The sequence below is a fragment of the Haliotis rubra genome, unplaced genomic scaffold (genome assembly GCF_003918875.1).
Source record: "Haliotis rubra isolate DU_JTF1 unplaced genomic scaffold, ASM391887v1 Scf5, whole genome shotgun sequence".
Classification (NCBI taxonomy): Eukaryota; Metazoa; Mollusca; class Gastropoda; order Lepetellida; family Haliotidae; genus Haliotis; species Haliotis rubra.
The window spans coordinates 2,925,761-2,941,559 of NW_025767190.1; the positions used below are offsets into that span (position 1 = coordinate 2,925,761).

At 40.0% G+C, this 15,799-nt stretch overlaps 1 protein-coding gene across 1 annotated transcript in view; it reads right to left on the reverse strand.

Moving 5' to 3' along the window:
* Nucleotides 1-15,799, reverse strand: part of LOC124291712 (Ig-like and fibronectin type-III domain-containing protein 2) — an 86,066-nt gene that overhangs the window by 41,018 nt on the left and 29,249 nt on the right. Inside the window, exons 3-14 of the mRNA XM_046728779.1 lie at nucleotides 15,380-15,483; nucleotides 12,962-13,058; nucleotides 12,046-12,175; nucleotides 11,655-11,702; nucleotides 10,507-10,638; nucleotides 9,262-9,414; nucleotides 8,814-8,965; nucleotides 4,392-4,533; nucleotides 3,730-3,765; nucleotides 1,902-2,036; nucleotides 1,505-1,657; nucleotides 298-452 (exon numbers count right to left, since the gene is read on the reverse strand). Of these exons, the coding sequence (XP_046584735.1) occupies nucleotides 298-452; nucleotides 1,505-1,657; nucleotides 1,902-2,036; nucleotides 3,730-3,765; nucleotides 4,392-4,533; nucleotides 8,814-8,965; nucleotides 9,262-9,349 (861 nt within the window). The 5' untranslated portion in view covers nucleotides 9,350-9,414; nucleotides 10,507-10,638; nucleotides 11,655-11,702; ... (1 more) ...; nucleotides 12,962-13,058; nucleotides 15,380-15,483. The remainder of the gene's footprint in view (nucleotides 1-297; nucleotides 453-1,504; nucleotides 1,658-1,901; nucleotides 2,037-3,729; nucleotides 3,766-4,391; nucleotides 4,534-8,813; nucleotides 8,966-9,261; nucleotides 9,415-10,506; nucleotides 10,639-11,654; nucleotides 11,703-12,045; nucleotides 12,176-12,961; nucleotides 13,059-15,379; nucleotides 15,484-15,799) is intronic.

Genomic DNA, 15,799 nt, shown 5'->3' on the forward strand with positions numbered 1-15,799 from the left:
GCCATCAGCAATAGGCACATATGACGTCATGTCACATGATACCCACTACTGCTCATTAACTGTTCGGGTGTTTCCATAATAAGCGGAAATACGAGTGCATATTTTACGTGTTTATTGAGATTTTTCAAGCTTTTTGTTCAATTTTATATTATTGAAAAGTGTCTATTAGAATGCTTTTACTCATATGGAATATTTTGTGGGCGTTTGTATGCTCCTTTAAGAATTTGGAGGTAAGTACAAGAACTTATGAACTTTATACACAAATAACTGCTCTCCATGACATAGATGATTTCTTACCGTATGACCAAAGTCAGCTTCTACTCCTATTTCTTTTGTCTGGACCAGGTAACCCTTAACAGCAGCTGACCCAGTAGGGGCAGACCACTCCAGTTCAGCGTCTGAAGTTGTCACAGACTTCAAGGCCACAGTGTGAGGAGCACCAGGTAAGTTACCTGCAGCGAGGCACATGGAATGATTGATACTTTCTTTTGAAGTCATTTCTCCATGCTTGCCTTACCTTGCAAGGATTGATGTTCATAATAGCAACCTGTGGTTTGTCTGGGTCAGACTTACATATTTATCGGCAGCCCTGACATTTAAGATGCGATATTTCTGACAGTTAGTAACTCATCTCATGGATAGTACTTGTCCTTTCATGGAGGATAAAAATAATAGTCTGTCTTTGCTCAAAACATCTGATTTTGTTGACACACCTTACTGATATGAACAAAGTTTGGCTTCATCAGTAATGTCACATGACAGAGGACAGGAATCGAACCCAATGTAGCCCTGATGTCTAAGATGTGCATGTGAAGGACACAAAGGGTGTGGTTCCAGTTGAGGGTGGGGAAAAGAATTTACTGTATCTCTGCTGTACACATGCACTATGATGTGAATGAGCGAGTTAAAATTTAAAGTCACGTCGGCAGTATTTCAACCATATTGTCACTATGAATGTTGTAAATTTGTACATGTATAAATGAATTAAAAACAAACTTATATACTTACCTGTCTGCAAAGGGCAGTAAAATAACTAGTCTATTACACATATATACTTATAACTAGCATATAACCATAAAACACTATTTCTATTTTTAACAGTACAATACAAAAATGGGCTATGGGTCACCAACAACTGAAGGTAGATCACCATACTAGGGACCATGGGACCATGCTTTTGCTACCTGCATGGACCCTAGCTGCTTTTACACCATCCCTTCGGTCGTTGTCGATTGTACTACAGTTTAGCCAAACATTAGCATCTATGTGCATATGGAGGACAAAACAGGTTAGGGGTGGTGGTGGTGGGTAGGGGTGAGGGATAGGCATAGGGGAGAGGGGTGGGGGTACTTACTGTATCCCTGCTGAACACAGACAGCCTATCATGTGCATAGAGAAGACACACTGGGTGTGAACCCATGTGAGTGGTGGGGGAGAGGAGTGCTGGTGAGGGGTGGGGCTGAAGGTTGGGTTGAGGGGTGGATACGAAGGTGGGAGTACTTACTGAATCCTTGAAGTACACAGGCATTTATGATGGGCATAGAGAGGACACATTGGGTGTGATTCCAGCTGAGGGGTGGGGTTGACCCACTACAGAGTCCAAGACATGTTTCTGGGACGTTATTGTTCATACAGCATAGGGTGTGGTTACGCCCTCCTGAAACACAAACAATGTAACAATGAAATACTCATTTTGTCTTGTGAAATTTAAGAAAGGGTAAGGATGGTTTTTAATTTTCATTGACCTTGTGCACAAAGCTTTGTGATGTGCCGTTGAACAGTTTCAAGTTGGATACCAGGCACCATAGAAATCCATTATTATAAAAAGCTTCCATCCACTGGATAAATATAACAGCCAATTCCAGCAGAGATATCAGCATGTGTTATGTGATCAGACCTACCTGCCAGACATTGGAAGATGTCATCAAGCTGAGAGTAACAGCTGGAGACTGAGTCTGGATTCAGTCTTCTCCAGGAGGAGGATTGACAGAGTTTGACCTGACAGTATGGCGAGACACCACGTCTCTGGCAACAAGCTGGAACAAACATTTCCCCATCAATAACAACTTCACGGATGTCAACTGATTTCAAACCACCTGGTCCAATGGTCACATTATCTGAATTAGTTTTGCTGTAGGAATGTTATTTATAACAGTAAATTCACTGTGTCAGTGATACAGACAGAATTAGGTGTGTTTCTGTGAGTACGAACTGGGTTTTATTACAATTACAATTCTCCATGTCAGGTCACCCATAGCAATCCTAAACTTGTCAAGATTATGGAATATGCCTGCTGATAACTACCCTGTAACAAGGCTGCCATTTTTATTCATTTGTCCAGATGTGGCCATCCAGTGATCAGTCTGATGCAATAAACTGGTATTATGGCTTGTACATCCTACTGAGTAGAATTTTCAAGAGTGTGAGAGTATGGTTATGCCACTTTTAGCAATATTCCGACTATATCATGGCAGGGGACTCTAGACATGGGCTTCACATATTGTACTCATCAGGTGAATTGAACACCGCATCTTTGGCATAATGAGCGAATGCTTTAACCACTAGGCCACCGCAATGACCCAAAGTTTTCAAGACAGATAATGTTATATGTCTTGCTTAATAAACCCATGTATGTAACCCATACATGGTATATATATGGTCTGGGAAACTGTAACTTTTGTACATGGCCAGCTGCCTTGAATACAATAAACCTTGGCATGAACTCTTGTATAATGACTGGATGCCTTGAATACAATAAACCTTGGCATGTACTCTTTGTATAATGGCTATATGCCTTGAATACAATAAACCTTGGCATGTACTCTTTGTATAATGACTGGATGCCTTGAATACAATAAATGAATGGATGCCTTGAATACAATAAACCTTGGCATGTACTCTTTGTATAATCTGGATGCCTTGAATATAAACCTTGGCTGTACTCTTTGTATAATGGCTATATGCCTTGAATACAATAAACCTTGGCATGTACTCTTGTATAATGACTGGATGCCTTGAATACAATAAACCTTGGCATGTACTCTTTGTATAATGACTGGATGCCTTGAATACAATAAACCTTGGCATGCACTCTTGTATAATGACTGGATGCCTTGAATACAATAAACCTTGGCATGCACTCTTGTATAATCGCTATATGCCTTGAATACAATAAACCTTGGCATGTACTCTTGTATAATGGCTATATGCCTTGAATACAATAAACCTTGGCATGTACTCTTTGTATAATGGCTGGATGCCTTGAATACAATAAACCTTGGCATGTACTCTTTGTATAATGACTGGATGCCTTGAATACAATAAACCTTGGCATGTACTCTTTGTATAATGACTGGATGCCTTGAATACAAATACAATAAACCTTGGCATGTACTTCTTTGTATAATGACTGGATGCCTTGAATACAATAAACCTTGGCATGTACTCTTTGTATAATGACGGGATGCCTTGAATACAATAAATAAACTCTTTGTATAATGACTGATGCATGTATTCTTTGTATAATGACTGGATGCCTTGAATACAATAAACCTTGGCATGTACTCTTTGTATAATGACTGGATGCCTTGAATACAATAAACCTTGGCATGTACTCTTTGTATAATGACTGGATGCCTTGAATACAATAAACCTTGGCATGTACTCTTTGTATAATGACTATAATTGCTGAATGCCTGAAATACTAAAAAATCACTTCACTTTACTTACCATCAATATCAGCAGACTGGTTGGCATTGTTTCTACCTGTCAACAGGGAATGTAACGAATGATATCAGTTCCCGATGAGCTGAGCATATTTGGTGTCATATGATTTGTCTCTCACTGGTAAGTCACAATAGAAATACACCTCAATAAGACTATTGTAATGTGACTGGTCATTATGATGACAAAAACAAATGACATCATCCCTCTGTTACTAAAGCTGGTTAGATTTATCTTTTATTCTCCAGGCAAAGATTATTACTGTTTACTAACTGGAAAAGTTGGAATAATGGGTCTTCGAGCAGCTGAGCTGGATATTGGCGCTATACAAATATTAGCATAATATATGATGAACAGAATGTCATCCTTGTGTCTCTTGATATAAAAAATATCAACACCTGACACTAAAACTTTGAAATCATTCACAAGGCTTGAAGTCTTTAACTGGTGTGAACACTGTTGATATATTTGATATTGAAAGACAAATGGGTGAGATTCTCTAAGCATCAATGGGCTTCACACACTGTGATAATTCTTAAAGTCAAAACAGGAATAAAGAAATACAACACAAAGATATGATCCTTGACAGTATCATTTAAAGTTAACATAGGAGAGACTGGAAGAATAGTGGACTCCATCCTTCCTGAGTGTATTGACTCAAAGCTCACCAGTGATGGTCATGGTCACCAGTCTTTCTGATGGCTGACTGGACCCATGCTGCCCAATAGCTGTCACATAGATGACATAATCCTGCTCCTCCTGCAGGCCCATCAAGGTGTACTGGATGGTGTTACCAGCAATCAACCCCGACTGTAACAACAACAGTAGTAGTAGTGACAGCCACAGTGACAGGAAGAAGGGGAGGAACAACAACAACAGTAGTAATAGTGACAGGAAGAAGTAGAGGAACAACAACATCAGTAGTAATAGTGACAGCCACAGTGACAGGAAGAAGGAGAGGAACAACAACAACAGTAGTAATAGTGACAGCCACAGTGACAGGAAGATTGGAGAGGAACAACAACAACAGTAGTAATAGTGACAGCCACAGTGACAGGAAGAAGGAGGAGGAACAACAACAACAGTAGTAATAGTGACAGCCATAGTGACAGGAAGAAGGAGGGAACAACAACAACAGTAGTAATAGTGACAGCCATAGTGACAGGGAAAGAAACAACACTAGTAGTAATAGTGGACAGGAAGAAGGAGACAACAACAACAGTAGTAATAGTGACAGGAAGAAGGAGAGGAACAACAACATCAGTAGTAATAGTGACAGCCATAGTGACAGGAAGAAGGAGGAGGGAACAACAACAACAGTAGTAATAGTGACAGCCACAGTGACAGGAAGAAGGAGAGAAAAACAACAACAACAGTAGTAATAGTGACAGCCATAGTGACAGGAAGAAGGGAGGAACAACAACAACAGTAGTAATAGTGACAGCCATAGTGACAGGAAGAAGGAGAGGAACAACAACAACAGTAGTAATAGTGACAGCTATAGTGACAGGAAGAAGGAGAGGAACAACAACAACAGTAGTAGTGACAGCGACAGTGACAGGAAGAAGGAGAGGAACAACAACAACAGTAGTAATAGTGACAACAATACAGTGACAGGAAGAAGGAGAGGCTCTCTTTCCTCCTCTCTCTCCTTCCTCCTCTCCTCCTCTCCTTTCCTCTCCTCTCTCCCTCTCCTCTTTCCTCTCCTCTCTCCTCTCCTCTCCTCTCTCCTTTCCTCCTCTCCTCCTTCCTCTTCCTCCTCCTCCTCCTCTCTCCTCTCTCCCTCTCTCTCTCCTTTCTTTCCTCTCCTTTCTCTCCTCTCCTCTCCTCCTTCCTCCTCCTCCTCTTTCCTTCCTCCTCTCCTTTCCTCCTCTCTCTTTCCTCTTTCCTCCTCCTCCTCCTCCTCCTTCCTCCTCTTTCCTCTCCTCCTCCTCTCTTCCTCCTCCTCCTCTCTCATTTCCTCCTCTCTTTCCTTTCCTCCTCTCTCATCTTTCCTCCTCCTCCTTTCCTCCTTCCTCCTTCCTTCCTCCTCCTCCTCCTTTCCTCCTTCCTCCTCTCCTCCTCTCCTCTCCTCTCCTCCTCCTCTTTCCTCCTCCTCTTTCTCCTCTCTCTTCTCCTCTTTCCTCTCTTCCTCTCTTTCCTCCTCCTCTCTCTCTTTCCTCTTCTCTCCTCTTTCCTCCTCCTCTTCCTCCTCTCTTTCCTCCTTCCTCTTTCCTCCTCTTTCCTCCTCCTCCTCTCCTCCTCTCTCTCCTTTCTCTTCCTTCCTTCTTTCCTCCATCCTTTCCTCCTCTCTCCTCTCCTCTTTCTCCTCCTCCTCTTTCTCCTCCTCTCTCCTTTCCTCTCCTCCTCTTCCTCCTCCTCCTCTCTCCTCTTTCCTCCTTCCTCCTCCTCCTCCTCCTCTTTCTCCTTCAGTGACAGTAAGTAAAGTGACAGCCATGGTGACAGGGACAGAATGGGAGAGAAAGAGACAACAACAACAGTAGTAAGGAGAGGAAGTGACAGACAAAGGAAGAAGGAGAGGAACAACAACACACAGTGACAGGAAGGACAAGTAATGTAAGTGACCATAGTGACAGGAAGAAGAAGAGGAAAAACAACAACAGTAGTGATACAGTGACAGCCACAGTGACAGGAAACAGAAGTAGAGGAACAACAACAACAGTAGTAATAGTGACAGCCACAGTGACAGGAAGAAGGAGAGGAACAACAACAGTAGTAATAGTCCACAGTGACAGGAAGAAGGAGGAGCAACAACAGTAGTGGAGTGACAGCCATAGTGACAGGAAGAAGAGGAGGAACAACAACAGTAGTAATAGTGACAAGCCACAGTGACAGGAAGAAGGAGGAACAACAACAGTAGTAATAGTGACAGCCACAGTGACAGGAAGAAGGAGGGGAACAACAACATAGAACAGTAGTAATAGTGACAGTGACAGCAGGAAGAAGGAGAGGAAAACAACAACAGTAGTAATAGTGACAGTGACAGGAAGAAGGAAGGAAGGAACAAACAACAGTAAATAGTGACAGAACACATAGTGACAGGAGGAAGGAGAGGAACAGCAACAGGACAGTAGTAAGAAGGAGGACAACAAAGACAAAGAAGGAAGAACAATAGAAGAAGGACAATGACATAGGACAGGAAGAAGGAGAGGAAACAACAACAGTAGTAATAGTGACAGCCGATAGGACAGGAAGAAGGAGAGGAACAACAACAGTAGAACAAGTGACAACATAGTGACAGGAAGAAGGAAGGAACAACAACAACAGTAGTAATAGTGACAGCGACAGGACAGAAGAAGGAGGAACAACAACAACAGTAGTAATAGTGACAGCCATAGTGACAGGAAGAAGGAGAGGAACAACAACAACAGTAGTAATAGTGACAGCCATAGTGACAGGAAGAAGGAGAGGAACAACAACAACAGTAGTAATAGTGACAGCAAGAAGTGACAGGAAACAACAACAACAGTAGTAATAGTGACAGCCACAGTGACAGGAAGAAGTGGAGAACAACAACAGTAGTAATAGTGACAGCCATAGTGACAGGAAGAAGGAGAGGAACAACAACAACAGTAGTAATAGTGACAGCCATAGTGACAGGAAGAAGGAGAGGAACAACAACAACAGTAGTAATAGTGACAGCCACAGTGACAGGAAGAAGGAGAGGAACAACAACAACAGTAGTAATAGGTAATACAGGAACACAGTGGAAGGAACAAGGAGTAACAACAACAACAACAACAGTGACAGGAAGAAGGAGAGGACAGCAACAGTGTAACAGTGACAGCCACAGAAGGAAGAAGGGAACAACAACACAGTAGTAATAGTGACAGCCATAGTGACAGGAAGAGGAGAGAGAACAACAACAACAACAGTAGTAATAGTGACAGCCATAGTGACAGGAAGAAGGAGAGGAACAACAACAACAACAGTAGTAATAGTGACATCCATAGTGACAGGAAAAAGGAGAGAAACAACAACAACAAACTAATTAGATAAATCTGAAACCTAAAGTAGAAATGTTGATATAATAATTTGATGTGTAATCTGTCTTAAAGATAACATTTGGTTATACCATGTTTTGCACCATAGTGTTCTGTACAAGCACTTTTAATGCATGACATTTCAGTTATTGGATTCGTTTCAGAATCCATCACATGGAAGTCAACTTGCATGATATGAAAGTGGAAGCTTCACGTATAAACAGTCATCAATCTTTCAATCATGTCATTCAGCTTGTTGGTAAATAAAGACCTCAGAGTTACCAACAGTAAGAAGCCATCAGACAGAGAAGACAGTGGTTGTCTCCCCTGTCTTCATGACAACACCTTATCAAATGCAGGAAGGTTTCAGCACCACAAACAACATTGTTGACTGTTGACATCACTTCAACAGTATATTCTCAGAGGCATAGGTCATTGTGACATGGAACTTTTTCATTGGCAATCTTGTGAATGAATTATTGGTTTTGAACCAGAGAAACAGAAGCTTGACATGTTTGGAGCAATGTTTACTTTAAAAGTCCAGACAAATGGATGCTTATCAGTTCCTTCCAATGCAGTGGTGCAAAACTGAGAAAACACCTCTATTTATCATTCTGGAACAAGTTCGACATGCCCAGCCTTGGGGAAAAAGGCAGAGAGTTATAGGTATATGCTTCAGTGTGGTACCTGGCAGCATGACATTGCTCATATTTGCATATGGCGGGTGCATTGTTCTTATGGACCGTTGATTGTTACCATACCTTGAAACGTGTAATAACATTTCATTCATGGATGTAAAAGTTTAACACTGATTCCGTTTGTTGTTTGTGTGTCACAATAATCTTTGCATTTGTGTTTACATCAACAGAACAGGAACAGGGTCCAAACAGCAGCTGAAACAGCTTGGCAGACCACAGGCTGCTGTCATCAGCCCATCAATGATTAAACAGTTCCAGCCTGATGAAGGTACTGATGACAATCCGCCAATCAGCACAGGCTGCTGTTCTTCGAATTTTAGCAATCATAGTTTCTGACCAAATTCTTTGTGATTCAAAGATGTAACTGAGCAGATGGAAACTTTTAATTAACAATATATCTTCTACTTACTGACAGATATACTTGTGATGATGCTAGTTTATGGGACACCCTGTAGTTTGTGACGACAGTCGGGTTTTTAGTGGGAGGGTGCCAGTTGACCAGGATGGTGTTGGCAGAAAGTGGCAACACAGAAACCTCTGTTGGTGGACCAGGCAGCAATACTAGGGAAAAAGTATGACAAAGTCACTATGTGGTAGGTTTATCGCAAAGTAAACAACCTAGCCTTCACAATAAATTTCTGTGAAGTGCTGATCTAAAATATGTTTACAAAGAACTCTATTAAACTGAATTGGAGAAGTCAAAACATTTCAAAATATTCAAATGGCTGCCACAGGGGCCATTTTGAATCTGGTATGGATGGATCAAGATTTGTCACTTCTTTCAGTCATGTGGAGAATCAATACGTTTATGAATGAGCTACTCTCCTGATGTGAAGCATACATCCTAAAAATCTTACCTTGTCCTTCTTCAAAGCAAGAAATGATGTCACTGGCAAAGTTGAGGCACATCAGGTGGCTGGCTGTGAGTGGAGGGGGGTTGTTCATGCAGAAGTCAGTGCAGATGTCGGGGATAAGGCGTCGGTGACAGCAACCAGCATGATTCCGAGAATCTGAATAAATAATACAAAGATAACTCAAGTTTTATGTTATGAAGGACAATATAGCACAAACAATGTCTTCTATGTGATTCTGGTTCAGAGACAATACTGATATCGGAAAATGGTCTGTGTCTGTGTGCATGTTTCAGAAATATTTCAGCTGTATGAAAACAGCCTGTAAATAATCAAGTCAGGTCACCCAAATCCAGTGTTTGAAATTTGTTCACTCATTCAGGGTGTAATGCAGTGTATGAAATAAACCAAAACCCCAGCCAGACATCAATGGATATAACCAGACCAGACACCAAGCAACATATGGTGAATTTACTCAGATGTATGGAACATCTAAATTTTTTTACCAGACCATCAGGTTGGCTAGTTGTAAATCTAGACCGTCCATCAGAAATCTCGCCCATCTCAGGTGGTCTGACGGGCCTTATTTCATACACTGAGTAATGACATGCCAACAATCAAGTCACCAAGTCTGACCACCCAATCCGACTGGTCACCTCATATCACCAGCATAGATATGTTGTGGACCAATCTTAACCCAGCACCTCCATGTAGACACATTTCATAAACCAGCACTAGTCATTTGTTCTGTGCTCATGTTACATAACTGTTCAATTCCATGTCTAAACTGACATTCTGTACTTACAATATACCTCACTTCAGACAGTGTCCTTGTAGGCAATTCCTTATGATGCACTTTGATCCTAAATGTACACCTTATGGTGAATTTACCTTGATCAATATATACTCTCAAAAGATGGAAGAGAGCACCTAATCCTTTTATATATTACTATAGCCAATGTGTCATGACATGTAATAAAGTGAAAGGATTGGGTGTTTCATCAAGTATTCTGTAACTTCTTTTGAATAGCATAGAATTGTTTTTAAATTCTGGACTTTACAGAGATGATTGACAGGTCCAGCTATAGGAGTGGGGAAGAGGTCGGGTGGGAGAAAGGCCAGAAGATTTTCATCAACTTAGCTTTGGTCAAAGTAGAGAGAGAAGTGCATACCGTGAGATAGGATAAGTTTAAAAGTTTGTTTTGTTTTTAAATTCTGGACTTTGGTAGATCAGCAAATACATCGTCTTACCTGAGAAGCAGTGCAGAAGTTTGTTAAGGTCAAGGGCACATGCCTGCAGAGGGTTCAGTGCATCCTGGCTGACATTACCAGGTACGCAGGCAGGTAGGCAGGAGGCAGACACATTCTGTTCGACACAACAGTCTGTAACAGAATAGATACAATAATCCATCACCACTTACCAGGATATTTACTCTCCAAATAATGGTCATGATTATCACTCATCCACTGCTTGTGCTAAATGTCTATGTGAGTGAGTGAGTTGGGTTTTATGCTGCTTTGAACAGCCTTCTTGTTATATCATGACATGTCAGGCTATGTAACAACTGATACATGTTTCAGCTGTTCACAACTTTTGAGAGCATGGGTACTGTGCTAACAAACCTACAGAAACATATTTGGGTGAATAAACATTCGAACCCACAATCTTGGGTTTCCTGGCATGCCTAAGGGACACAACTCTGAAGTGAATTGCTCCGCCTTTGCCAACTGGGCCACCCTTGCCTTTGAAATGTCTTAGATTGGCATACATGGTCTGAGTATTAAGTGGCTTTCGTCTCACTATACCCGACTTTGGTTTGACTTGTTGGCTAACACAATACCACCTATCAGACACATGTATTCACTGCAATGGAGGTACAAACAGTGTACAAGTTTACTCCAGACTATGTAAATGAACACGTACCACTTAGGGACCATTCATAAAAAATTTTTGGGGGGGTGGGTGGGTGGGTGGTGATGACTTTAAGGGGGTCACCCATCTTGTTCTTGGGAGGTAGGGGGAGTCATCAATTTTGTACACATGTACGAGGGAGGGGGTCAGCAATTTTGTACATAGAAATATTAAATGATTACGCTTCAAACTTATGGGAAGGTAGGGGGGTCATTGATTTTGTACATGACATGCAGTGCGGGGTCACTTACATTGTACATAAATTTTAAGGGGGGTCATTCACATTGTACATGCTTCTCCATGAAAATCATCATCACTCCCCCTAGCCATAAATTATGAACGGTTCCTTACACACTCACCTGTATTTTCATAATGTGTTAAACTGTTCTTTTATTCCTCATGATAATTATATTTGTTGAAGTTTTAGAGTTATCAGCACACACAAAAAACACAAAAATAGCAGAAATTGCATATTTATTAATGTTACCTGTGTAGTTTGCTGGCTCCACAGTGATGGTTGGGACAGCAGGTGCACCTGTAGAAATATACACACAAACAATACATATAGCCATAACATACTGTTGACCAAAAAATGTGCAGAAAATACTCAAGTTAAGTCACATTGAAACTCCCTCAGCACCCATTATCCACAAAAATAGTTTCGATGAAGCAAAATTTAAAAGTTGATACATTCCTCTTCCAAAACTCCCAAAGCACCATTAATGAAACATCAAGCTAACAATACTTTACTATAAAATTCACAACAAAATAGCTGAATGAAATACAGGATGAGAGTGAGCTATATTTGACAAAAATAGTAACTGAAATCATTTTTGGTGAAAAGACAAAGGAAAGCTGAGCACAAAGCATGGAATTACCTCGTACTTGAAGAGTCTGGACCACTTTCACCGTTCCGGGATGTACCACTCACGTAACATCGATATTGACCTGCGTCTGTTATGTCCAAATTTGTTATTTGGAGATTCAACTGCCGAGTTGCTAAATTGTCTGCAAATATAAATAATCAGTTTCTGCACTGACGTCATTCATGGGTATGTTTCTCTCGCTGAAATAAGGAAACTGGATGAATCTCAACTCCGAACACACTGGAACACTGGTACAATTCGAACTAACCTGTAGAGGTTTCAGATTCTTTGAATATATTCCTCCTTGGGGTACATATCAGCATTTAAATGTCCATTTAAAATCCCTATGACAGTTGTAACAATATTTGAATAAAAATATTTACAAAACAAAAAACTACGAATATATGAAAAAGAATAGAGAAATATAAGCAACAATAAGAAAACTAGGCCTAAATCTGACCAAATCACTGATCACTTTCAAACAATAATGTGTCCATTTATATAGTACCGAACTCCACACCAGGTATGCTCATAGCGCTAACAATGAATAACACAGCACATTGTTACCCCGGATAACCCAAGCTGCCTGTTAGGCACTAGAAGGTTATAGTCACATGACTTATCCCACCCATTTTTCTGCTGAGTGAACAGATATTACATTTAACAATGGTGATACCAGGTGAGTAATGAAAGGAGAGTGTATCCTGCCCCACTGGCAGCAACAATCACAAACACATGCAAAGGCAAGGCAGATTTTCATTTGAACAAAAACAGACATTTATGGTACAAGTTCTGATGCCTCATATTTGGAATTTTCTTCCACCTTTCAACAAAAGACATTGTCATGGAAACCAAAAAGACTTATTACTCAGCACATGTTCATGTTTATTATTGCCTAAAAATTGCTTCCAAGTTGCGCTCTCTTTACCTATAGGGGATAAAAAGCCATATTTCCCTTGCGTAGTCACCAGGACAGTCCTTCCTTGAGATATTTGGGTATTGTGGTCCACAAATAACCAGTTGATCTGAAATGGAATATTGTGAGATGTCATGAAACAAAATAAATGCCAATACCATACTTACTTATCATTATGTTCACTCTCCCTATAGGGAATGCAGTATTTGAGAAAATAATGTTTGAGTATTATTCACAGCCATCTCCACTATTACATGCACACAGTAATGGTCTCATGAATCTTTGTATAGGTCTTAGTTGCAATCTGCCTCACACCGTCCTTAGACCAACTACCATTGGTTGACTGGTATCTGATTGTTGAGAGCTAACCAAAGATACTGCTGAATCTGTATCCACCAATGTTCTGGTGCATGTATGCAATTTTCTTCAGTAAGGAATTTGATTCCTAAAATCTGAAGACCTTGTGAAGGTAGAAGATCTTTAACCAACCTAGTTAACAACTGGAGAGTGGCCTTCAGCTGGTCATTGAGTTGCTCAACTTAATTTAATGCCAAATTAACAAAAATATGATACATAAAAGACTCTCAAAGGATAATCCAAGCCATACTTTCTGAAAAACTCTTTACAATATTCCCCCAACCATCTTGTAGGGCAAATATGGAGAGAGTGACAAGTCACCAGCTTGTAGGCCAGTGACCATGCACAGTGGAGGGTTGAGTTAAGATAAAATGTTTTTACTGTTCTTGGGGGAAAAATAAACGTTTCGACTTTTTCTAGGGTAAAAGGAGAGAAAAGCAATTAGTATGAGTCAGGACAAGGAAATGTATAGGAGTTGGCACTTCTTATCTAAGTATTGACACAGGTAAAATGGTTATATATACTGACAAGATTGGTAATGTATTGTAATACACATAAACAAGAGTATTTTCATTTATCTCTTTCATCATTGATCGCCATGCTAATACTATCATAGCTGTATATCACTCATCATGACCTTCTGTAATTACTACCGCATTTGGGCCCATGGCCTTTCATGTAATAAACATCATTCATTTATATTTCTGTTACAAGAAACCTGATTACAACATTAGTTGAATATTACAACATGGTTTAAACAACCTAACTGTAGAATAAGTATGACCACATTAGAACAAAGTTAAAGTATTAGCACAACAATATTAGTACATAGTTACATTATATTATCAACAAGGAGAGTACTACGGATATAAAACTTCTTAAATATAATATGAGCGGTTTCGGTGTAGCTACGAGTGAGTGCCAGTGAGTGAGTGAGTGCCAGTGAGTGAGAGAGTGAGAGTGAGCGAGTATGGTTTTAAGCCGCTTTTAGCAAGATTCCAGCAATATCAGGGGACACCAGAAATAGGCTCCAAACATTGTACTCATGTGGGGAATTGAACCCGGAGTGTAGCTACTAACACCGTTATCAAGCAAGTCGTATGATAATATTCTAATATTATATAAAGTAGTTGTATATCTATATTGAACTCTCCTTGTTGTTCATCACACTAAATGCCACCCAAAGAAGTTACAATATTAACACAGAAAAGTTGCAACATAGTTACAACATTCAGACAATAGGATTACAACCTTGTAGCAACCATCACAACAAAGTTTCAGTATTAGCACAGCAATAATATGACAATGGCACAATGTTAGCATAACAATATAAGCTAGGTAATATTACAGCTACAGTAGTCTGTGAAGTAAGAGATGGTGGCCAGTAGTGCTGGTAGTATATTGGCATACAACCTGCGATACGATATATCATGATACTAAAATTTTAATCACGAGGAAATATTGCCAAAATATTGTGCACTGAAGCTGCAATACGATATGAATCCTGATATAAGGGTGGCGATACGGTACACATCACGATACTAAAATCTGTAATTCTAACACCACCTATTCGTCAAATTCCCGCCAGCATTGTTCAATGTTCATCTGGAAACGAGATAATTAAGTTAATACACGGGCTTTGTGAATGTTGATAACATGCGATTTCTATGTCTGACACAGTTCTTGATGCAAGAATTTCCGAGAAAAACGTTTATTTATGAAGAGAAAATAAGTAAGCATACATTTTAAGCATCAAACAAAAGTAAGTCTTTTTTCTTGACAGATATCGCGATTCGGCAATACTCAATGTTAAACATCAATGTATCGTGGCTCATTTGAAGTATCATATCGTCATATACAACAATGTAAAACTTTGTATCGATTCACTGTATCGGCGGCCCATGGATCAATGAATCGATGCGTATCGATGAATCGTCACACCACTAGTGGCCAGTACTTGACAGCACAAGGATTTAGGATCCAAGCTGTCTGTAATCTGCTGCACAATCAGCTGTCAGCTGACTTTAGTGTGAGGTACCCAACCAACGTAACTACTCATATAAATATACATACTGTGGCATTTCCTATGTCTCGGACTTGACACCTCAGAATGGCAATCCCTCCGATAGTTCTTGTCACCGTCTCTGATGGTGTTATTATGGTTGGAGCACCAGATACTGAGAACAAATGTACATACGATATCACATTAACATCATTTCCACTTTCCACATTTCATATGTCAGTATGCTGACTTTTACCATAATTCAAATAAATGAAACATTTCATGCCACTGAAATGAGCGAATGACAAAAAAAAAAACAAGAAGAAAAAGTCATCAATATCCCCTGCAATGGCAAAATACTCTTCATGAATATGTCAATTAGTTATGACTATCTCAAATGTTTTGGCATGTATATAGAAGTGAGTGAATAAGTGGGTTTAGTTTTATGCCACAATCAGCAATATTCCAGCTACATGGAAGCAGTCTGGAAA